This window comes from Chiloscyllium plagiosum, unplaced genomic scaffold (assembly GCF_037043375.1).
Source record: "Chiloscyllium plagiosum isolate Xiang-an unplaced genomic scaffold, Cpla_swu_hap1 HiC_scaffold_17, whole genome shotgun sequence".
Lineage (NCBI taxonomy): Eukaryota > Metazoa > Chordata > Chondrichthyes > Orectolobiformes > Hemiscylliidae > Chiloscyllium > Chiloscyllium plagiosum.
In genome coordinates, this window is record NW_028270155.1 from 6,211,861 (window position 1) to 6,236,719 (window position 24,859).

At 46.5% G+C, this 24,859-nt stretch overlaps 1 protein-coding gene across 1 annotated transcript in view; it reads right to left on the reverse strand.

The window, feature by feature from the left end:
• Nucleotides 1-18,953: 18,953 nt before the first annotated feature.
• bean1 (brain expressed, associated with NEDD4, 1) overlaps nucleotides 18,954-24,859 on the reverse strand; it is a 105,194-nt gene continuing 99,288 nt past the window's right edge. Inside the window, exon 6 of the mRNA XM_087995563.1 lies at nucleotides 18,954-20,576. Within this exon, the coding sequence (XP_087851689.1) occupies nucleotides 20,225-20,576 (352 nt within the window). The 3' untranslated portion in view covers nucleotides 18,954-20,224. The remainder of the gene's footprint in view (nucleotides 20,577-24,859) is intronic.

The window sequence follows — 24,859 nt, forward strand, 5'->3', positions numbered from 1 at the left end:
AATTGCCCATAGTGTTAGGTGCATCATTCAGAGGGGAATGAGACTGGGTTACTCTTCGGAGGGTCGGTGTGGACTTGTTGGGCCGAAGGGCCTGTTTTCGCACTGTAGGGAATCTAATCTAATTAATCTAGCCTCTGGAGCTGGTGGGTCTTGAACCCGGGCCTCCTATCTCAGAGGAAGGGACATTACCACTGCACCACAAGTATACTTCACCATGATCATTGGGAGCTGCCTACTTTGGGGAGCTTGGAAAGAAACAAAGAGAAACTAAAATGCTCTCAGACAGAAGAGAGTCCAGGGAAATCAAACGCCATTAACCTGCGCCTTCTCAACCCATTACCTTCCTCTGCAGTGAACAAGACAGACACTGCATGTTCCTGAGCCACCCCACGAGATGTTTAACAAAGAGTTGTGTTGACCAGCACAGGGTTATGGGGCAAAGGCAGGAAAGTGGAGTTGAAGATCAGATCAGCCACGATCTCAGTGAATGACAGAGCTGACTCGATTGGCTGAATGCCCTACTTGTGCACCTACATCTTATCTTTGCATCATTCACACCCGGACCACTACACCCTCCCTCCAGCAGAGAATGAGCAGTTTGTGCAGTTACTGCAGGTGTGTGGTTTCCTGCTTTTGATGAGTTCAGGGTATACCATAGCAGCTCCTGGAACTTGATCACCATGAAGGAGTCTAGAACTTTGCTAAACTGCTGTACTGTAGGTTTAACATCATAACACACAAGCTTTCTGTAGTGAGTACAACATCCTCAGTGACCCAGTCCTCCTCTAGAATACAACTCAAGGTAGTGTTGAATTCATCTCTTCACCACTGCAGTCAGTCATGACCTCCCCTGCATTTGTGTCCTATGAGTCAAAACGTGTGGTGCTGGAAAAGCACAGCCGGTCAGGCAGCATCCGAGGAGCAGGAGAGTTGAGGTTTTGAGCATAAGCTCTTCATCAGAAATGTGGGGTGGCCCAAGGGGGCTGAGAGATAAATGGGAGGGGCATGGGGCTGGGGGAAGGTAGCTGGCTATGTGATAGGGAGATAGAGGTTGGGGGGTTGAAGGTGATAGGTCAGAGAAGAGGGTGGAGCAGATAGATGGGAAGGTGGATGCTCAGGTAGGACAGTTCAAGAGGGCAGTGCCAAGTTGGAGGGTTGGATCTGGGATAAGGTGGGGGAAGGGAAGATTAAGAAATTGGTGAAATCCACACTAATCCCGTGTGGTTGGAGGGTCCCATGGCAGAAGATGAGGCTTTCTTCCTCCAGGTGTCGAGTGGCTAGAGTTTGGCAGTGGAGGAGGCCCAGGACTTGCATGTCCTTGGCGGAGTGGGAGGGGGAGTTGAAGTGTTTGGCCACAGGGCAGTGGGGCTGGTTGGTGTGGGTGTCCCAGAGATGTTCTCTGAAACATTCCACAAGTTGGCATCCTGTCTCCCCAATGTAGAGGAGACCACATTGAGAGCAACAGACACAGCAGATGAGGTGTTTGGATGTGCAGGAAAATCTCTGCCGGATGTGCAAAGATTGGGGCCTTGGATGGAGGAGCATCCTTTGTTTCCTATGAAGCTATTTTCCTTGCTGATAGATCTATTGCCTTTCTGAAGTCTTCACACATGCTCCTAGTATTCCCTGTGTCAAAGGACATCTGAATATTCCAGCATAGTTAAAACCAGACATCGTTGCTGTGCCTCCTAACTGTTTGTCGGAGTTTACTTGGAGAAGCTGTCACTGCCCTCAGAGTTTTTTTGGTTTGGCCATCTTGTGCAATTGATGACAGTGGACCAGTTGGTTTTGATAACAGGTTCTGCCACAATATTGTGAGCCTTCAATCTGTTAGCATTCTCCCACTGTTGGTTTCCAAATGCTGAGCGTTTAGAATTGGATGATGTCACGCAGTCTTTGGTGGAGAAGTGTGCAGTCAAACAAGATGCCCAGCTGGAGGCAGATGTATCATCTCCAATTCTTTATAATAATGCAAAACTAATCAATGTAATTTATACTGATTGCAATCACACAATAAATTGTATCACGTTGCAGAGGACAAGTCCCACTTCTAGTTAAGATTCAGCCATGGTTTATCCTCCATTACTGCGAGACATGATGTTGGAACATGGATTGGTAGAATCAATCTACCCCAATCATAGATCAACATCCGGTTTCCTCCCACAGTCCAAAGATGTGCAGGTCAGGTGAATTGGCCATACTAAATTGCCCATAGTGTTAGGTAAGGGGTAAATGTAGGGGTATGGGTGGGTTGCGCTTCGGCGGGGCAGTGTGGACTTGTTGGGCCGAAGGGCCTGTTTCCACACTGTAAGTAATCTAATCTAATCTAATCTAAACAAACACTACCACACATGATGGCAGCGTAAGGATTGTTGCATAAGAATCTTGAGGTAGCAACAATGAGAAAAAAAAATGACCCCGAAGAAAGGGTTTTCACAAGACGAGTGAGTTTTCTGCTTTAAGGACATGACTGAGTTTGGATAGCCAGTCAGTTCCTCAGTGGAAAGGCAGGTAATGGCACCAGTAGCAGAGCTCAAAGCAGCTGTCCAGCAGAAAACTTCCACCTCAGGGTTAGTAAGAGGTTCAGGAGAAAGGTGTGGTGTGGGTGAGGAAGGCAGTAAAACAAAGTCACATTGGCAAGTGACCGGGTCTGCGAGAAGATGGAGCCTTGGGAGTATTTCAGAGCTCTATAATTAAGGTTAGAAACACCTTCCTGAAGAAGTGGGGTGAAGGGCCTTAAAATAACTGCACTAAAGGCCAAAAACAAACACAGAGATTTCTGGACAACCTCAGCAAGTCTGGCAGTAACTGTGGAGAGTCCAATGTGACTCTTCTTCAGTTCTGAAGATCTAAATAGATTGTGAAGAGAGGATGTAATGGAAAAAGATGGTTCAAAGCTTGTGACAAGACCAGGATGTTCATAATTTAAACGGTAATGTTGGCTGGAGGATTTATCGAGGTCAGGCCGCAGCCACATCAGTTTATTGTAGATGGTATCTTGGATTATGTTCCATTTCACTTCTGAACGCTATGCAGTGTATAACTATTCAATAAAGTTGTTGAGTAGCTGTGTGGGTAAAGTGATACGGGAACAATATTTCTGATTTGATTGGAAACCCTTTGCCAAGAGTTATATCCTAACCCTGACACGCAACAGGAAGTGATCAGTATCACAGTGCTGTGTGAGAGGAGAATGGTGTTGACAGTCGTGTCTGCTAATGATTATAGAATCCCTACAGCATGGGGGGCAGGCCATTCAGCCCATACTGACCCTCTAAAGAGCATCCCACAAAGACTCAACACCTACTCTCTCCCTGTAACCCTGCATTTCCCATGGTCAATTCACCCTAACCTGCACATCTTTGCACTGTGAGTGGAAACTGGAGCACCCGGAGGGGACCCACACTGACACAGGGAGAATGTACAAACTCCATACAGACGGTCGCCTGAGGCTGGAATCGAACTCAGGTGTCTGGCACTGTGAGCCACCATGCCACTCTCTGTGATCACATCCTGCTGCTGTCAATATCCTGAACTCTGGGACACAGTGAGACCTGGTTTTTAGTTACTACACAAAGCTCATGGTAGCAGCAAAACGCCAATAGTTTCTGTTCATTCTCATTTACCTTCCCCAGACCACTGTGCCTGAGGCAAGAGGGTTACACCTCCCAGTCCACACCCTGACTCTTGTGTTGAAATCTCCTCAGTTGTTACAAATGTTCTGAATTACTGATTCCGCTGATGCTTCATCATAGACCTGGGATTTTACCTCTGCCCCAAAGGAAAGTGAGGCCTGCAGATGCTCGAAAGTCAGAGTTGATAAAGTGTGGCGCTGGAAAAGCACGACATTCAGGCAGCATCTGAGAAGCAAGTGAATCGACGTTTCAGGCATCAGGACTTCCTGATGAAGAGTTTTGCCCGAAGTGTCGACTCTCTTGCTTATCAGATGCTGTCTGACCTGCTGTGCTGTTCCAGCGCCACACCTCTGCACCACAGTGCTGGAGTTCAGATAGCCAGGAAGTAAACTGGCCCTGTCTGAGTCAAGAGGCAGATGGAGAGAACATGTTCTGAATCATTTCTGGATGATTTTATCATGAAGAATGGCAAGTTCCTAATGCAGCAAGCACAGAGAATGCTGGAGAAACTCAGCAGGTCTGGCAGCATCTTTGAGAGAGGAACAGAATCCCATGTGACTCGTCTCTGTGTTTGTTTCAGATAAAGACAAAATTCTGTGGCTGCCAGACTTCGTCTTTATTTAAGAGTTCCTTCTGAACTCTTCCAGAGGGAAGTGATCCACTCCCAGGGAGCCCGGTGCGTGTAGTGAGACCACAGCAATATTCAGCCTCGTATGTTCCCTGTGCCTTGTGCTGGCTACACGTCCCCTCTCCATGCTCCTGACATTCCAGTCTGTTCAGAGTTGGCCTCTTCTTTCATTTTGAAATTTAAAAAATTCAGTCATTGACTGGGTCAGCACGTATTATCCGGAGGGCTGTTAAGAGTCAGTCACATTGTTGTGTGGCTGGGGTCACACATGGGCTGGACCAGAGTAAGGACATCCACCATCAGATGTGGTGGAACAGTGGCTCAGTGGTTAGCACTGCTGCCTTACAGCACCAGAGATCCAGGTTCGATTCCAGTCTTGGGTGACTGTCTGTGTGGAGATTCTACATTCTCCCCGTGTCTGTGTGGGTCTGCTCCAGGTGCTCCAGTTTCCCCCCACAATCCAAAGATGTGCCGGTTAGATGAATTGGCCATGCTAAATTGCCTGTAGTGTTCAGGGATGTGTAGGTTAGTTGCATTATTGGGGTTAATGTAGAGGAATGGGTTTGGGTGGGATACTCTTCGTAAGGTTGGTGTGGACTTGTTGGGTAGAAGGGCCTGTTCCCACATCTGTAGGGGTTGTATGACTTCCTTCCCTAAAGACATTGGGGAAACAGATTGTACAACAAACTCCCACATGGTCATCCCCATTCCTGATTTGTATTAAATGCAGATTCTATTTCCCATGGTGGGATTCAAACCCGTATCCCCAGAGTGGTTGGATCAGTTTTCCTGCAGGCCATTACCTCCCCTCATGTTGCTATTTTGCTGAGTGCGATAAACTCTCTTCACTTGTTGAGCAGTGATTCCAATCATTGACCTGGACAGGATGTGGGGGTCAGCATCTTGCAGTTTGGGCTGTGTGTGGCCAGTGTTTGACCAGGGAGACATGGTGGGTCCCACCACAGGAGACAGCCTGCAGCACTTCTAATCTAAACCAATCAAATTGGGGTTCTCAGTTGTAATTGCTCTCCCATGCTGTGTCAATCCATGCTCTCCTACAGTGTTCCTGGCCACTAATCTGGGCAACATTTATCTTATCTCTGAGCTGCCGAACACCAGGATCCCCATTTTCCCACCACATTTTGGAGCTACCAGAAGGATGACAGGCATCACTCCACCTTTGGGCTTCAGTCCAGCTTTTCTGTCGGGGTTTATGGCTCTCCTGAGGTCCCCCCACATCAGAGTTATGTGCCCATCGCTGGGGGTTTGAGTGCCAGGGTGGGTCCACATGCTAGGGGCTGGCAAACTGCCGATCCCAGCGCCAAACTTCCTCCAGGTTCCTGAGAAGCTTTGGCCTGGAGCTGTGAGGGATCCAGTTCCCATGTGTCACCACCAGGAGGTACAGTCGAGAGCTGTGTACTGACAGGGGGTCGATGTACATACTGGGTTCTGCCTGTTTGCATTGCTGTTAGCGAGGGGCGCGGGCTCAAAGGGAGAAGCGAAATAACAGAAAAACATGGAATACAGGCTAACCCCCTTTACATTGATTTGTTTGTCCAACAGGTCAATGTGACTCCGGTTTAAAGTCTCAACAACATGGTTAAATAGTGCACGGTGTTTGTGACAGAGTTAAAAGCTGCAGCTCTCTGACGTTGAGAGGGAGTGCAACCGACAGAGACAAACTGGCCCATTTCTCTCTTGTGAAGGAGGAACTTGCACTTCTAATGCACCCCTTATTGATCTGAAGCATTAACTCTCTCCACAGTCGCTGTCCAGATCATTGATTTTGCTGCCTCCAATCCATTTTTAATGATGTTGTTTAAGGCATAAATATTGGCCTGGAGACTATGGAGAGCTCTGCTCTTGTACAGCCAGCATTGTGGGATCTTTTGAACTCACCTGGAATGCCAGCTGGGGCCTTGGGTTAACATCTCATTTGAAAGGCAACAAATCCTGGAAGTGTAGCATTAAGATGCCAGTGTAGATTATGTTTGAAGTTAGGGTCGAAACCATGACCCACTGAGCTTGTGTTGTGAGCTCTACCTCCTGATCCGAGGCTAACATTCCATCAGCAGTGAGAGGAATATAAATATAGGAACTGAAAATAGATAGAGCCACATGAGTCACTTCGAAATAGAGATTTTCAATCACATCCTCTTGTTTTCTTTTGTGTGGCTGGTATCCAGTTACTGATGACTGGCACACATTGTGTGACATTGATCCTAATTTCAGCAAACATCAATAACAACATGTCTCGATGAATTAATGTGTCTCAGTGCTGGATACTGAGTTGTACCCTGCAGCCCTGAGATGAACAGCATTCTCTGGCCCCTGCTGAGAACATTGATTCAAGACTTCACTAACAGAGAGAGGCAAAACTGGTTTGTCAGAAGCTAAGAGTCCAGAACCTTAAGGCAAAACACAGAGTCCCAGCAATATGTACTCTATTTATCCGTATTCACTGATTGGACATGGGTGTCACTGGCTGGGTCAGCATTTATTGTCCATCCCCTAGTTGCCCTTGAGAATGATAGAATTTCCAAATTGTGGAAGCAGGCCATTTCATCCATCAAACCCACACTGCCCCTCCAGGGAACAGCCCACCCAGAATCCCACAGCCAATCCACCTTAACCTACACACCTTTGGACTGCAGGAGGAAACCCACACAGACACGGGGAGAATGTGCAAACTCCACACAGACAGTCGACTGAGGGTGGAAACAAACCTGGGTCCCTGGTACTGTGAGACAGCAGTGCTAACCACTGAACCACGATGCCACCCAAGAGCAGGTGGTGATGAACTGACTTCTTGAACCACTGGAGTCCATGTGCAGTAGGAAGACTCACAAAGCTGTTACAGAGTCATAGAGTCATAGAGGTGTATAGCCTGGAAACAGACCCTTTAGTCCAACTTGTTCATGTCAACCAGATATCCTAAATTAATCTAGTTCCATTTACCAGCATTTGGCCCATATCCCTCTAAACCTTTCTATTCATGTATGTGTGTGCACATTCAGCGATTGACCGAGCATATTGCAACACTGATGAAAGAACTCGAGGACCTTAGGCTCATCCGAGAGAACGAGATCTTTCTGGACAAGACCTTCAGTGAGGTTATTACACCAATCATACCAGAAGAGAGCAGAAGAGAGCAGACGATGAGGAAGGCAGAGAGGAGACAGGTGCAAGAGACCCCGGGCGAAGTACTTGTCGGGAACAAGTTGAATCTTTTGGAAACAGTAGAGACAGATGACACTACCAGTCTGCGAGGCGGCCAGGTCTGTCAATCAAAAGTTGCCGCAGAGGCAGAGCGGAAGAGTCGGACATCACACAGAGCCATGGTAATAGGGGACCCCATTGTGAGAGGAACTGACCGGGGTTTTTGTGGTAGCAGGCGGGACTTAAGGATGTTGTGTTGCCTTCCTGGTGCCAGGGTTAAAGCCATCACAGACAGAGTGCAGGAAATCCTCAAGGACGAAGGTGAAGAGCCAGAGGTGGTGGTACATGTCGGCACAAATGATGTCGGGAAGAAGAGGAGGAACATACTACAGCAGGACTTCGGAGAACTAGGAAGTAGTCTGAAAAGCAGGACGTCCAAGGTCGTTATCTCTGGTTTGCTTCCAGTTCCTTGGGCTGGTGAGGCCAGAAACAGGGAGATAATGGACTTGAACGTGTGGTTGGGGAACTGGTGCAGGAAGCAAGGATTTAAGTTCTTGGATTACTGGGGTATATTTTGTGGTAAGCATAAATTCTACAAGAGAGACGGTTTACACCTTAATAGGTTAGGGACCAGCATTCTGTCAGGCAGGTTTGCTACTGCAACACAGCTACGTTTAAACTAAGTAGCGGAGGGAGGGGACAAGCTGGATGTTTAAAAAGGAAATTGAAGGGAAAGTTAGAACAAGAGAAGTCAAGAAAGACAACTGTATTAATGAAGCAGAAAACTCGGAAAGGCATCATGCTGTAAGGTTGAGTGAAATAAGGGTTGATGGGAAGGGTGAGAGCAGTAACAAATTAAGAATACTATACATGAATGCACGAAGTATTAGAAATAAGATGGATGAGCTTGAGGCTCTTTTGGAAATTGGCAGATACGATATTGTGGAGATAACTGAGACGTGGCTTCAAGTGGACAGGGCCTGGGAAATGAATATTCAAGGCTACACGTGCTATCGTAAGGACAGACTGACGGGCAGAGGGGGTGGGGTGGCCATGTTGGCAAGGGAGGATATTCAGTCCCTTGCGCGGGGGGACCTAGAGTCAGGGGATGTAGAGTCAGTGTGGATAGAGCTGCGAAATACTAAGGGTAATAAGACCCTCTTGGGAGTCATCTACAGGCCCCCAAACAGTAGACTGGATGTCGGATGTAAGTTAAATCAGGAGCTGAAATTGGCCTGTCGCAAAGATGTTACTACAGTTGTTATGGGGGATTTTAACATGCAGGTAGACTGGGAGAATCAGGATGGTATTGGACCTCAAGAAAGAGACTTTGTGGAGTGCCTCAGAGATGGATTCTTAGAGCAGCTGGTGCTGGAGCCGACCAGGGAGAAGGCAATTCTGGATCTGGTATTGTGTAATGAACCAGAATTGGTCAGAGACCTCGAAGTGAAGGAGCCATTGGGAAGTAGTGACCATAATACATTAAGCTTCAATCTGCAATTTGAGAGGGAGGGGGTACAGTCGGAAGAGACAGTACTTCTGTTGAATAAAGGGAACTATGGAGCTTTGAGGGAGGAACTGGCCAAAGTTCAATGGTGCAATACCTTAGCAGGGATGACCATGGAGGAACAATGGCGGATATTTCTGTGTATAATGCAGACGTTGCAGGATCAGTTCATTCCTAAAAGGAAGAAAGATCCCAGGAGGAGGCATGGGCGGCCGTGGCTGACGAGGGAAGTTAAGAAACATATAAAGTTAAAAGAGAAAAAGTATAACATAGCAAAGATAAGTGGGAAAACGGAGGACTGGGAAGCTTTTAAAGAGCAACAGAGGATTACTAAGAAGGAAATACGCAGAGGAAAAATGAGGTACGAAGGTAAACTGGCCAAAAATATAAAGGAGGATAGTAAAAGCTTTTTTAGGTACGTGCAAGGCAAAAAAATGGTTAGGACTAAAATTGGGCCCTTGAAGACAGAAACAGGGGAATATATTACGGGGAACAAAGAAATGGCAGAAGAATTAAATGGGTACTTCAGATCTGTGTTCACTGGGGAAGACACAAGCAATCTCCCTGAGGTAACAGTGGCTGAAGGACCTGAACTTAAGGGAATTTATATTTGCCAGGATTTGGTGTTGGAGAGACTGTTAGGTCTGAAAGTTGATAAGTCTCCGGGGCCTGATGGTCTACATCCCAGGGTACTGAAGGAGGTGGCTCGGGAAATCGTGGATGCGTTGGTGATTATTTTCCAGAGTTCGATAGATTCGGGGTCGGTTCCTGAGGATTGGAGGGTGGCTAATGTTATACCACTTTTTAAGAAAGGTGGGAGAGAGAAAGCAGGAAATAATAGACCAGTTAGTCTGACCTCAGTGGTGGGAAAGATGCTGGAGTCTATTATAAAGGATGAAATTACGACACATCTGGATAGTAGTAACAGGATAGGACAGAGTCAGCATGGATTTATGAAGGGGAAAACCTGCGTGACTAATCTTCTGGAATTTTTTGAGGATGTAACTCTGAAGATGGACGAGGGAGATCCAGTAGATGTAGTGTACCTGGACTTTCAGAAAGCTTTTGATAAAGTCCCACACAGGAGGTTAGTGAGTAAAATTAGGGCGCATGGTATTGGGGGCAAAGTACTAGATTGGATTGAAAATTGTTTGGCTGATAGGAAACAAAGGGTCGTGATAAACGGCTCCATTTCGGAATGGCAGGCAGTGACCAGTGGGGTACCGCAGGGATCCGTGCTGGGACCGCAGCTTTTTACAATATATGTTAATGATATAGAAGATGGTATCAGCAATAACATTAGCAAATTTGCTGATGATACAAAGCTGGGTGGCAGGGTGAAATGTGATGAGGATTTTCGGAGATTACAAGGTGACCTGGACAAGTTAGGTGAGTGGTCAGATGCATGGCAGATGCAGTTTAATGTGGATAAATGTATGGTTATCCACTTTGGTGGCAAGAACAGGAAGGCAGATTACTACCTCAATGGAATCAATTTAGGTAAAGGGGCAGTACAGAGAGATCTGGGTGTTCTTGTACACCAGTCAATGAAGGCAAGCATGCAGGTACAGCAGATAGTGAAGAAGGCTAATAGCATAACAAGAGGAATTGAGTATAGAAGCAAAGAGGTGCTTCTGCAGCTGTACAGGGCCCTGGTGAGACCGCATCTAGAATATTGTGTGCAGTTCTGGTCTCCAAATTTGAGGAAAGACATTCTGGCTATTGAGGGAGTGCAGCGTAGGTTCACGGGGTCAATTCCTGGAATGGCAGGATTACCTTACACTGAAAGACTGAAGCGAATGGGCTTGTATACCCTTGAGTTTCGAAGCCTGAGAGGGGATCTGATTGAGACGTATAAGATTATGAAAGGATTGGACACTCTGGAAGCAGGAAACATGTTTCCGCTGATGGGTGAGTGCTGAACCAGAGGACACAGCTTAAAAATATGGGGTAGACCGTTTAGGACAGAGATGAGGAGAAACTTCTTCACCCAGAGAGTGGTGGCTGTGTGGAATGCTTTGCCCCAGAGGGCAGTGGAGGCCCAGTCTCTGGATTCATTTAAGAAAGAGTTGGATAGAGCTCTCAAGGATAGTGGAATCAAGGGTTATGGAGATAAGGCAGGAACAGGATACAGATTAGGAATGATCAGCCATGATCATATTGAATGGTGATGCAGGCTCAAAGGGCTGAATGGCCTACTCCTGCACCTATTGTCTATTGCCTATTGTATCCATCCAGATGCCTTTTAAATGTTGTAATTGTACCAGCCTCCACCATTTCTTTTGGCAGCTCACTCCATATATGCACCACCCTCTGCATGAAAATGTTGCCCCTTAGGTCCCTTTGAAATCTTTACCCTGTCACCTTAAACCCATGCCCTCTGGTTTGAACTCCCTCACCCTGGGAAAAAAAGATCTTGTTGATTTACCCTATCTGTGCCCCTCATGATTTTATAAACCTTTATAATGTCACCCCCTCAGCCTCTGAATCTCCAGAGAAAATATCCCCAGCCTATTTAGCCTCTCCCTATAGCTCAAACCCTCCAATCCCACCAACATCCCTGTAAATCTTTTCTGAACCCTTTCAAGTTTAACAGCATCCTTCCTATAGCAGGGAGATTGGAATTGAACACAATAATCCAAAAGTAGCCTAACCAATGTCCTGTTCAGCCACACAATGACCTCCCAACTCTTAATGCACTGACCAATAAAGGCACATTCTTCCCTATTCTATCCACCTGTGACTCCACTTTTAAGGAACTATGAACCTGCACTCCAAGGTCTCTTTGTTCAGCAACACTCCTAGGTCCTTACCATGAACTGTGTAAGTCCTGCCCTGATTTGACTTTCCAACATGCAGCACTTCACATTGATCTAAATTAAACCCCATCTGCCACTCCTTGGTCCATTGGCCCATCTGCTCAAGGCCCATTGTACACCGAGGTAACCTTCTTCACCGTCCACTATACTTCCAATTTTGGTGCCACCTGCAAACTTAGTACCATTCCTCCTATGTTCACATCCAAATCATTTATATAAATGATAAAAAGTAGTGAATTCAGCACCGATCCTTGTGGCACACTGGTTGTCACAGGGCTCCAGTCTGGTAAACAACCCTCCACCACCGCCCTCTGTCTGTTACCTTCAAGACAATTTTGTATCCACACAGCTAGCTGTCTCTGGATACCATGTGATCTAACCTTACTAACCAGTCTACCACGTGGAACCTTGCTGAACACCTTGCTGAAGTCCACATAGACAACATCCACCGCTCTGCCAACATCAACCTTCTTTGTCACTTCTTCAAAAAACTCAATCAAGTTCGTGAGACATGATTTCCGATGCACAAAGCCATGCTGACTATTCTAATCAGTCCTCGCCTTTCCAAGTACATATAGATTCTGTCCCTCAGAATCCCCTCCAACAACTTATCCACCAATGACGTCAGGCTCACCGGTTTACAGTTCCCTGGGCTTTTCTTACCACATTCCTTAAATAGTGGCACCACTTTAGCCACCCTCCAGTTTAATAGCACTTCACTTGTGGTTATTGATGATACAAATATCTCAGCAAGGGGCCCAGTATTCACATCCCTAGCTTCCCACAGAGTTCGAGGGTGCATCTGATCCAGTCCCAAGGATTTATCCACCTTTCTGCATTTTAAGACATCCAGGGATGTCTGTTAGAGAGGGTCTTCCAGAATCTTTACCCAGAGACAGTGAAATAGTTCCAGGGGTGATGTTCCCACATATCAGCTGCCCTTGTCCTTTCAGATGGGAGAGATCACTGGAAGTTACTGTTCAGCACCTGATCCAGATGATACTGCTGACAGCACAGCACTGGGAGCTGAAGCTACAAGCTTCTTAGCTACCAGGGAGAAAACTAGCCACTCAATCACTCCAGACACTCCTAACACATTCACCCTATAAAAGACAAACAGGAGTGGACCTGAATGAACCCTGCAGAACACCACTGGTCACAGGCCTCTAGTCTGAAAAACAACCCTCTACCACCACCTTCTGTTTCCTGTCAAGCCAATTTTGTATCCAAGTGCTGAGCTCTCCCTGGATTCCATGTCATCTAACTTTACTTTCCTGTCTACTATGTGGAACATTGTCAAACATAAAGTCTGTAAGACAATACTTAAAAATACTGCCTTCATCCACCTTTTTGATCACATCCTTAAGAAACTCAAGTTTGTGAGGCACAATTTCCCATGCACAAAGTCACGTTAACTATCCCTAATCAGTACAGAGGAACCTCGATCATCCAGCATTTGATTATCCTAATATCGGTTTATTCAGCAAGATTGCAAGGTCCCAATGCTCAACTAAACTATGTTATCCAGCATTTGATTATCCAGAATTCGATTAACCGAACAAAATACTCCTAGCCTGTGTCCTTTGGATAATAGAGGTTCCTCTGTACTAGCCTTTCCAAATGCCTGTGAATCCTATCTCTCAGAATCCCCTCCAACAACTTACCCACCATCTGATGTCAGACTCACTGATCTATAGTTTCCAGGAGCCTTTCATAAATAAAGGCACAACATTTGCCACCTTCCAGTCTCCCAGCTGTAGATGATATAAATATCTCTGCTAATGGCCCTGTATTTTCTTCCCTATCTAGGGGTTTGGGTACATAGTTCTTTGAAAATGGCATCACAAGCAGACAGGGTGGTGAAGAAGGCATTTGGCAGTTTTGCCTTCATTGCTAAGAGCATTGAGTCATGTTGAGGTTATACAGGACATTGGTGAGGCCAATTTTGGAGTACTGTGTACAGTTCTGGTCATCCTGCTATAGGAAGGATATTATTAAATTGGAGAGGGTGCAGAAAAGATTTATCAGGATGATGCTGGGGCTAGAAGGTTTGTGTTATCAGAGTAGTCTGGGACTTTTCTCATTAGAGTATAGGCGATTGAGCAAAGGTTGAGGGTCGAGCAACTCAAAACTACAGGGCATTATTTTAAGGTGAGTGGATAAAGATTTAAAAGGGACCGGAGACATTGTCACATTGAGGTTGGTTTATATGTGGAGTGAACTGCCAGAGGTAGTGGTAGATGCAGGTATAGTTGCAACATTTAAAAGACATTTGGATAGGTATATCAATAGGAAACTTTCAGAGGGACATGGGCCAAATGCAGGCAAGTGGGACTAGTTAGTTTGGGATGATGGTCAGCATGAACAAGTTGGACTGAAGGGTCTGTTTCTGTGCTTTATGACTCTATGACTCTATTGTTAAGAATGTAACTCAATTCCTTCAGCTATTCAAATGAGTGGCATGTAGCAGTGCAGAATGGGAATATCCGAAGATCATTTGATATTCAGCAAGCTAGTCCCAATATTGGGTCAGGGACAAAACATCAGTGTGGGATTGAGAGATGGGGTAGCAAGCCAAGATAGTTCTTAATCGTTATTAGAGGTGTGCCTGCACAGCACGTGAGGAGAGGTCAGGTGGTGCATTCCTCTCATGGTTGAATAGCCTATCAAATGCCCAGCCAACACGAGAAGAATGATCATTTGGTTGAGGGGCTTGGGTGAAGTGGTCATGAGTTTGGTGGTGCTCCAGAAGGCACCTTGGTGAATTGTTGCAAGGCATTCTGTTGATCTAACTATCATTCAATGGCATTAGTAATGCTGAATTACCCACAATAACATCCCTGGGGGATGACCATGGACTGAAGGCAGGCAATAGTCTAGTGCTATTATTGCTAGACTGTTAATCCAGTGACCCAGATAATGTTCTGGGGACCTGGGTTTGAATCCTACCAGGGCAGATTTTGGAATTTGAATTCAATAAAAATCTGGATTCAAGAATCTGATGATGACCATGAATCCATTGTCAATTGTCAGGAAAAACCCATCTGGTTCACTAATGTCCCTTAGGGAAGGAAACTGCCCTCCTTACCTAGTCTGACCCACATGTGACTCCAGACCTGCAGGTATGCAGTTGACTCATAAATGCCCTGTGGGCAGTAAATGCTGGCCTAGCCAGCAATGTCCTCATCCCGTAAATAAATGAACAAAAAATACCAAACTAATCTGGCCATTTAAAGGCTAGGAATTCTGTGGCAGGTATCTCATTTCCTGACTCCTCAAATCCTGTCCACAATCTACAAGACACAAGTCAGGAGTTGAAAAATGTGTTGCTGGAAAAGCGCAGCAGGTCAGGCAGCATCCAAGGAGCAGGAGAATCGACGTTTCAGGCATAAGCCCTTCTTCAGGAATGAGGAGGGTGTGCCAAGCAAGCTAAGATAAAAGGTAGGGAGGAGGGATTTGGGAGAGGGGCGATAGGCGGAAGGAGGTTAAGGTGAGGGTGATAGGCCGGAGAGGGGGTAGGGGCGGAGAGGTCGGGAAGAAGATTGCATGTCAAGAAGGCGGTGCTGAGTCTGAGGGTTGGGACTGAGATAAGGTGGGGGGAGGGGAAATGAGGAAGCTGGAGAAATCTGTATTCATCCCCTGTGGTTGGAGGGTTCTTAGGCGGCAGATGAGGCGCTCTTCTTCCAGGCGTTGTGTTGCCATGGTCTGGCGATGGAGGAGGCCAAGGACCTGCATGTTCTTGGCGGAGTGGGAGGGGGAGTTAAAGTGTTCAGCCACGGGGTGGTTGGGTTGGTTGGTGCAGGTGTCCCAGAGGTGTTCTCTGAAACGTTCCGCAAGTAGGCGGCCTGTCTCCCCAAAGCCTGCCCACCATCTACAAGGCACAAATCAGGAGTTTGATGGAATATTTCCTACTTGGCTGGATGGGTGCAGCTCCAACAACACTCAAGAGGCTTCACACCATCCAGGACAAAGCAGCCGCTTGATTGGCACCGCATGCACAAACATTAATCATATGCTCAGGAGCAGCAATATGTATCATATACAAGACAATTCTTAGACAGCACCTTCTAGATCCACAACCACTTCCATCTAGAAGGACAAGGACAGCAGATACATGGGAACATCACCCCCTGCAAGTTTCCCTCCAAGCCACTCACCATCCCGACTTAGAAATATATCACTGTTCCCTCACTGTCGCTGGGTCAAAATCCTGGAATTCCCTCCTTTGTTGTATTGTGGGTCTACCTACTGCACATGGACTGCAGCAGTTCAAGAAGACAGCTCACCCCCACATTCTCAAGGGGCAGCTAGGGACGGGCAATAAATGCTGGGCCCAGCCAGTGGATGTTTGCATTCAGGAATGAATGAAAAGAAACTCAGGTTGCAGCTGGGCTTGAATCCACATCTGTATTTGAGAAAGACAATAAGATTTCCAAGAATGTTGCCAGGGTTGGAGGGTTTGAGCTATAGGGAGAGGCTGAACAGGCTGAGGCTATTTTCCCTGGAACATTAGAGGCCGAGGGGTGATCTTATAGAGATTTATAAAATCATGAGGGGCATGGATTGGGTAAATAGACAAGGTCTTTTCCCTGGGGTGGGAGAACTAGAGAGCATAGGTTTAAGGTGAGAGGAGAAAGATTGAAAAAGGACCTAAGGGGAGACTTTTTCATGCAGGGGTTTAATTGTATGGAATGAGCTGCCAGAGGATGTGGTAGAGACTGGTACAATTATGCCAATTAAAAGGCCTCTGGATGGGTACATGAATAGGAGGGGTTTAGAGGGATATGGGCCAAATGCTGGCAAATCGGTCTAGATCATTTTAGGATATCTGGTTGGCATGGATGAGTTGGACTGAAGGGTCCGTTTCTGTGGTGTACATCTCTATGACTCTACGACTTTATGCCTATCTCTCAAACAGTATCACCAAAACCATTCTTTATTCCTTTTCTCATTCCTTGCACCTTCGTTATGTTAGGTTTCACTTGGAATATTGTGTACAGTTCTGGTCCCCACATTTCAGGAAGGATGTGGAAGCATTGGAAAAAGTGTAGAGGAGATTTACCAAAATGTTGCCTGGTCTGGAAGGAAGGTCTTATGAGGAAAGGCTGAGAGACTTGGGTTTGTTCTCATTGGAAAGAAGAAGGCTAAGAGGGGATTTGATAGAGACATACAAGATAATCAGAGGTTTAGATAGGGTAGATAGTGAAAGTCCTTTTCCTAGGATGATGACGTCAGCTTGTACGAGGGTGCATAACTACAAATTGAGCGGTGATAGATTTAAGACAGATGTCAGAGGCAGGTTCTTTACTCAGAGAGTGGTAAGAGCATGGAATGCCCTACCTGCTAATGTAGTCAACTCAACCACATTAGGGAGATTTAAGCTTAGATAAGCTCATGGCTGATTTTGGGATAGTGTAGGTAGATGAGCTGAGAATAGTTCACAGGGTGGTGCAACATCAAGGGTCGAAGGGCCTGTTCAGCGCTGTATTGTTCTATGTTTTAAATCCCTCACTGGGTGCAAAGCTCTTTGGAATGTGCAGTGGGGTAAGATGCATTGGAAATGCAAGTGCAATATGTTTGTACAGGGACACTGATTTTGGAATGTGTTTTGACACTAATTGTGTTGAAATTGATCTATTCAGCTTCTATTTCTGTTTGTTCAGTGTGCCCCCTGAAGAATTCAATAAAAGTAAGCCGGTATTTCACTTTGAAACCCAAGGCAGCATTAAGGTGAAAGGACCTCTGGAAGCCAGACTGGGCCTGAGTCCTGAATCCTCCAAAATAGCTTCTGATAATTAATATTTAATATATTTTTTCAAATTCACTCCTGGACATAAGCATCACTGTCTGGCCCAGCATTTATTGTCGGTCCCTAGTTGCCCCTTGAGAAGGTGGGGGGTGAGCTGCCTTCTTGAGCTGCTGCAGTCCATGTACTGTGGGTTAACCCACAATGCCCTTAGGGAGGGAATTCCAGGATTTTGACCAGCAACATTGAAGGAAATAGCGATATATTTCCAAGTTGGGAAGCGAGTGGCTTGGAGGGAACTTGCAGCTGGTGGTGTTCCCATATATCAGCTGCCCTTTTCCTTCTAGATGGTAGTAGTCATAGGTTTGGAAAGTGCTGTCTAAGGATCTTTGGTGAATTTCTGCAGTGCACTTTTTAGATGGTACACACTGCTGCTACTGAGCATCAGTGATGGTGTGAGTGGATGTGCCACTTAATTGCTTTGTCCTGTTTCTTAAATGTTGTTGGAGCTGCACCCATCCAGGCAAGTGGGGAGTGCCCCATCACACCCCTGACTTGTGCCTTGTAGATGGTGATTAGATTAGATTAGATTAGATTAGATTACAGTGTGGAAACAGGCCCTTCTGCCCAACAAGTCCACACCGACCCGCCGAAGCGCAACCCACCCATACCCCTACCTCTACATTTACCCCTTACTTAACACTACGGGCAATTTAGCATGGCCAATTCACCTGACCTGCACATCTTTGGACTGTGGGAGGAAACCGGAGCACCCGGAGGAAACCCACGCAGACACGGGGAGAACGTGCAAACTCCACACAGTCAGTCGCCTGAGGCGGGTGGGTAGGCTTTGGGGAGTCAGGAGGTGAGTTACTCACTGCAGGATTCCTAGTATCTGATTTACTCCTTTGGCACAGTGTTTATATGGCTAGTCTGGTCAGTGGTAATCCCTAGCATGCTGAATTTTAATCTGTTAAAGAGACTTGTGGGATTCCGTCCCCTGTGCTTCTTGTCGTCAGTTGGCCTTAAACTTGATCCTTGTTCTGTACTGAGTCAATGGCTTTCGGGAGGATAGCTACCCCAAACTGCCCTGCCACAGTGCCATTAGAATCTGGTGGGGTGGCGGGAGGTTGGTGAGGACTGACAATTGCTAACCAATGAATTTCCCTTCATTCACTCAGCCATCTGATGGCAACTTTGTGGCCGCTCAGGTGTGAGGTCTACGAGAGTGGAATAGCCTATTAGCCTTTTGCACAGAATGTCTCAGTAGAGCAGCCAAATGCTTAAAGGTAACTTTCAGAAAGTTGTTAACCTGAGATTGCACCGAACAAACCAACAGTTCAATTCTCGAGGGGTCGAGCAGGAAGGAGGGACAAGAAGCAAAGAAATAAAAATTGCCCACAAGGGTTTGTTTTTGAGGTTGACATGCATTTGATAGAACACAAACAAGCACTTTGTGCACAAATTGTATTTTATTCAGTTTTATGTACAGCACATATTACAAGGCATGGTACAAACAGTGGATTTGATTAACAGGGACTTCATGAGGAAGAGTTAGGAGGAGTTGTCACAGAAAGATCAACGTGACAAGGGAGTATATACTGACCTTCCAGTGAAAGACTTTCATTTCTGTAGTGCCTCGGATGACCTCAGGATGTCCCAAATTGCAATCCAGCCACTGAAGTACTTTCTTGAGGAGCGGTCACTGTTGGAGTGTGGGAAAAACAGCAGCCAATAGGCGCACAGGAAGATCCCACAAACAACAGTGTGATAAATGACCGGACCATCACTTTTTTCTTCGGCGGTTTCAAATTTGAGGGGGTAAATGTTGGCCAGGAAACTGGAGAGAAATCCCTTTCCGTTTGTCAGAGAATGCTCTGGGATTTTTCCTGTCCAGCTGAGAGTGGGACAAGCTGGTTTAACAAGCCGGCTGGATGGTAGGACCCCTGACAGTGCAGCACCCGCCCCCCCCCCACCCCTCACTGTACTGGGAGTCTCAGCCTGGATGTAGTGCTCAGATCTCACAACTTCTCAGCTCAAAGGGGGATGCTGTCAACAAGCAGACACAGCTGACACTCTCGTCGATAAGTCTCAATCGGTAAGTTGCAATATTGAAACGTCATCTCACTTTGACCTGGTTTATGTTGTCATGTGTTAGAGGTTTCAAAAGACATTTTTCCTTCTTTTGTGGGAGAAGGGGACCAATGGCCAGATCAGCATTCCATGCCTGTCCCTAATTGCTCTCAAACTGAGTGGCTCTCACAGTCCTTTCAGAGGGCAGGTAAGAGTCAACCACATTGCTGTGGGACTGGAGTTATGTGTAAGCCAGGTCGGGAACAAACAGCAGATTTCCTTCCCCAAAATGACATCCGCGATCCAGATTGGCTTTTACCAAAAATTGACAGCAGCCTCCAATATTACGGACTCGATTAATGTTCCGCGATTTTCGGGTCATTGAATTTGAATTCCCGTAGCTGCCATGGTAGGATTTGCAGCTGTGTTTCCAGAGTATTAGCCAGGCCTCCAGGGATAGTACCACCACCCTGCCATCTTCCCTTGGCTAAAAGCGATGTAGGTTCCCAACTCCCCGAGCATTCTTCCCTCTCTATTGCACTGAGGTGGGTGGTAGTTAGGAGTTGGTGTGGGGAGCTGTGGGGAGTTAGGGGTTGGGGGGGCAGGACATGCATGGCACCTTCCTTTGCCCGTTCCCTCCAGCACACGGACCGGATTTTACACGATGGTGCGGGAGATGGGTCTGCATTCCTCAGGTGTGTCCTTTAGCTCCCCCGCTGGGCTTAGTGGGAGGGCCATTTCCTGCCTGTCAAAGACCACCTGCTCATAGGGCGGGGCCAGGTCCAGGGGCATGGAGCTGGAGGAGATCGACATGACCACTTGCTGGGATTCGGAGGGAAAGCTTGCGACATGAGGGGGATTCCCCGGTCCCTGGGGTCTGGTCTCTTCCTCAGGGGGCTCCCTGTGAGTGGAGTCATTCCTCTGGTGTGGGTCAGTCAGGGAGTATGGTGGAGGGTCTTCCTCTGGGAGGTACAGATCAGGAGCTCGGTGACTCACACATTCCTCGTAACTGGAAAGAAGGAAAAGGAAGAGCCCAAGACTTGAGAACAAGGTCAAGATATAGAAAAACAAAAATGTTTCTAGCTGATAAATCATCCAAATGTAAATCAATATCCAACCCAATGTCCACTGTTGTGCGTTTGAACCAATTAAAAACACCATAGTCAGTTTCCAAATTCACACAAACTCCAACTTTGCATTGTCCCCCATGACCCCCTCTCCCCAGAGTGCATTGCCCCCCATGACTCCCTCTCCCCAGAGTGCATTGCCCCCCATGACCCCCTCTCCCCAGAGTGCATTGCCCCCCATGACTCCCTCTCCCCAGAGTGCATTGCCCCCCATGACCCCCTCTCCCCAGAGTGCTCAGTGACCCCCACTGGTTCCTGGTCCCACTTTCATCCGCGTTTGTAATTCCCTTCACTGTCTCACCCATCGCATTCTGTTTAACAGCACACTTATGGAGTAACTTTGGTACATTAGACAAAGTGAAGAGGTGCCAAATAAATGCACAATAGTAGTATTGGCAGCTCCCAATGAGTTATGTTTGAGGCACATTGAGTGTCCTTAGGTAGACAAACACAGCAGCCATACTCACACACAGCAAAACAGGCAAAGGCCATTCAGCCCCTCCACCATTGAATCTGATCATTGGATATGATGTCTAAGGACCACCCAGATCTCCTCTGGCTTCTGATCAAGGAGTCATAAAGTCCATTTTTAGCATGGAAACAGACCGTATGGTCTAGTTCATCCGCCAACCAGACATCCCAATCTGACCTAGTCCCATTTGCCAGCATTTGGCCCATATCCCTCTAACCTTACCTATTCATATACCCAACTATATGCCTTTTAAATATTGTAATTGTATCAGCCTCCATCACTTCCTCTGGCAGCTCATTCCATACATGTACCGTGGGTGACATGGTGGCAGAGTGGTTAGCACTGCTGCCTCACAGCGCCAGAGACCCGGATTCAATTCCCGCCTCAGGCGACTGACTGTGTGGAGTTTGCACGTTCTCCCTGTGTCTGCGTGGGTTTCCTCCGGGTCCTCTGGTTTCCTCCCACAGTCCAAAAAATGTGCAGGTCAGGTGAATTGGTCATGCTAAATTGCCCGTAGTGTTAGGTAAGGGGTAAATGTAGGGGTATGGGTGGGTTGCAGGTCGGTGTGGACTTTTTGGGCTGAAGGGCCTGTTTCCACACTGTAATGTAATCTAATCTACTGCCCTCTGTGTGAAAAGGTTACCCCTTAGGTCTCTTTTACATCTTTCCCCTCTCACCTTTAACCTATGCCCTCTAGTTTTGGACTCTCCTATCCCAAGGAAAAGATCCTACCTGTGCCCCTCATGATTTTATAAACCTCTACAAGATCACATTGTGTTTGTGAATCAGAATGCACCTCAGGCCCACTGTCCATCCTCTGCTCACGTCTGTCATTTTATTACTGAGAGTTCCTTCTCTTCCTCTGATTCCAACTGGAATTCCTACACTATCTCCAATGAACACTTCTCAGACCTGGTACAGACTAGGGTTAGATACTTTAAAAATTTACTTTTTTAAACTGAAGGTAAACCGAAAGTAAAGTTTGCTCTACACCGTTTCATTAAATAGTCACCATCACAGGATAAGATATAATGTAAAGCTTCCTCTACACTGTCCCTATCAAACACTCTCAGTTCAGGGACAGCACATCATTAGATACAAAGAACAAAGAACAATACAGCACAGGAACAGGCCCTATGGCCCTCCAAGCCTTCACTGCCACATGTTGCTGTTCCATATTAAAACAGTCCTCACTTACAGAATCCATATCCCTCTATTCCCTTCCTATTCATGTATTTGTCCAGGTGTTTCTTGAATGCTGCTGTTGTGTCTGCTTCCACCACCTCCTCTGGCAGTGCATCCAGATACTCACCACCCTTTGTGTGAGAAACTTGCCTCGAACATCAATTTTAAACATCCTGGAACCTGTGACCCTTAGTAATTGACCCCTTCGCCCTGGGAAAAAGCCTCATACTTTCCACTCTACAAACTTCTATCAGGTCGCCCCTCAACCTCACGTGTTCCAGTGAAAACAAACCTAGTCTATCCAACGTTTCTTCATAGCTAAAATCCCCCTTACCAGGCAACATCCTGGTAAACCTTTTCTGTACCCTCTCCAAAGCATCCACATCCTTCTGATGTGGTAACCAGAACTGTACGCAATCTTCCAAGTGTGGTCTAACTAAAGTTCCATAAAGCTGCAGCATAACCTGTCCATCCTCATACTCAATGCCCCTTCCAATCAAGGCTGCACACCCAGATCTCTCTGCATATCAATACTCCTCAGGGTTCTGCCATTCACTGTATAATTTCCACCTGTACTTCCAAAACGCATCACCTCACATTTGTCTGGATTAAACTCCATCTGCCATTTTTCTACCCATGCCTCCAACTGATCTATATCCTACTGTATCCTTTGACAATCTTCCTCACTGTCTGCATCTCCACCAATCTTTGTATCATCTACAAACTTACTAATTAGACCAGCAAAGTTTTCCTCCAAATCATTTATGTAGATCACAGACAGCAGAGGTCCCAGCACTGATCCCGGTGGAACACTAGTCACAGCCCAAAAAGCATCCTTCCACCACTACCCTCTCTCTCCTATGACTAAGCTAGTTCTGTATTCCATCTTGCCAACTCACCTCTGATACCATGTGACTTCACCTTTTGTACCAGCCTGCCAGGAGGGACCTTGTCAAAGGCTTTACTGAAGTCCATGTAGACAACATCGACCACTTTTGCCTCATTAATTATCTTCATCACCTCCTCAAAAAAACTCGATCAAGTTAGTGAGGCACAACCTCCCCTGCACAATAAGTCCATTTGCTTCCAAATGTGTATAGATCTTGTCCCTGAGAATCTTTTCCAACAATTTCCCTACCACCGTCTTGAGAATCACAGGCCTGTAATTTCCTGGATTATCCTCATTCCCCTTATTAAACAATGGGACAACATTGGCTATTCTCCAGTCCTCTGGGACCTCACCTGTGGTCAAAGAGGATCCAAAGATGTCTGTCAGTGCTCCAGCAGTTTGTTCTCTTGCCTTCCTCAATATTCTGGGATAGATCCCAGTTGGACCCAGGGACTTATCTGTCTTAATACTTTTTAAGATGGACAACACCTCTTCCTTTCTTTAAGGAACTTGGCCTAGAAACTCAAAACTCCTTTCCCTGAGATCATTCTCCACCAATTCCTTCTCTTTGGTGAATACTGACACGAAGTATTCATTTACGACTTTACCGCCCTCTTCTGGCTCCGCACATAGATTCCCTTCTTTGGCCTCAAGTGGGCCAACCATTTCCCTGGCTACCCTGTTGCTTTTAATATGTGTATAAAAAGCCTTGGGATTCTTAATCCTGTTTGCTAACATCTTTTCAAAACCCCTTTAAGCCCTTCTAATTCCTTGTTTAAGTTGTTTCCTATACATCAAGGACTTCGTCATTTTCCATCCTCCTCAACCTTACGTATGCATCCTTTTTCTTTCTGACCAAGATCATAAAATCCATGGTCATCCAAAGCTCACGTTCCTTGCCATACCTATCCTTCACTCTTACAGGAACATGCTGCTCCTGAACTCTTATCAACTGCCATCTGAAATACTCCCACATGTCTGATGTAGATTTACCCTCAAAAATGTGTCTCCAAAATTCTCCAGTTCCTGCCTAATATTGTAGTTCACCATCCTCCAGTTTAACATCTTCATCTGAGGACTGCTGTCATCCCTATCCATGAGTATCTTAAAACTCTCAGTGTTATGGTCACTACTCCCGAAATCCACCTCCACTGAAACTTCACTCACCTGGCCAGGCTCACTTCCCAAAACCAGGTCCAGTATAATCCCTTTCCTGGTTGGACTGTTTATGTACTGTGTCAAGAATCCCTCCTGAATGGTCCTTACAAATTCTGCCTCATCCAATCCCCGACACACACTGAGTCAAGGGTGGCAAGGTGGCTCAGTGGTTAGCACTGCTGCCTCACAGCAGCAGGGATCCAGGTTCGATTCCTGCCTTGGGTGACTGTGTGGAGTTTGCACATTCTCCCTGTGTCTGCGTGGGTTTCCTCCCGGTGCTGCGGTTTCCTCCCACAATCCAAAAGATGTGCAGGTCAGGTGAATTGGCCATGCTAAATTGCCCGTGGGGATAGGGTCTGGGTGGACTTGTTGGGCCAGAGGGCCTGTTTCCATACTGTAGGTAATCTAATTCAATATAGGGGGAAGTTAAAATCACCCACCACAACAACCCTGCTGTTTTT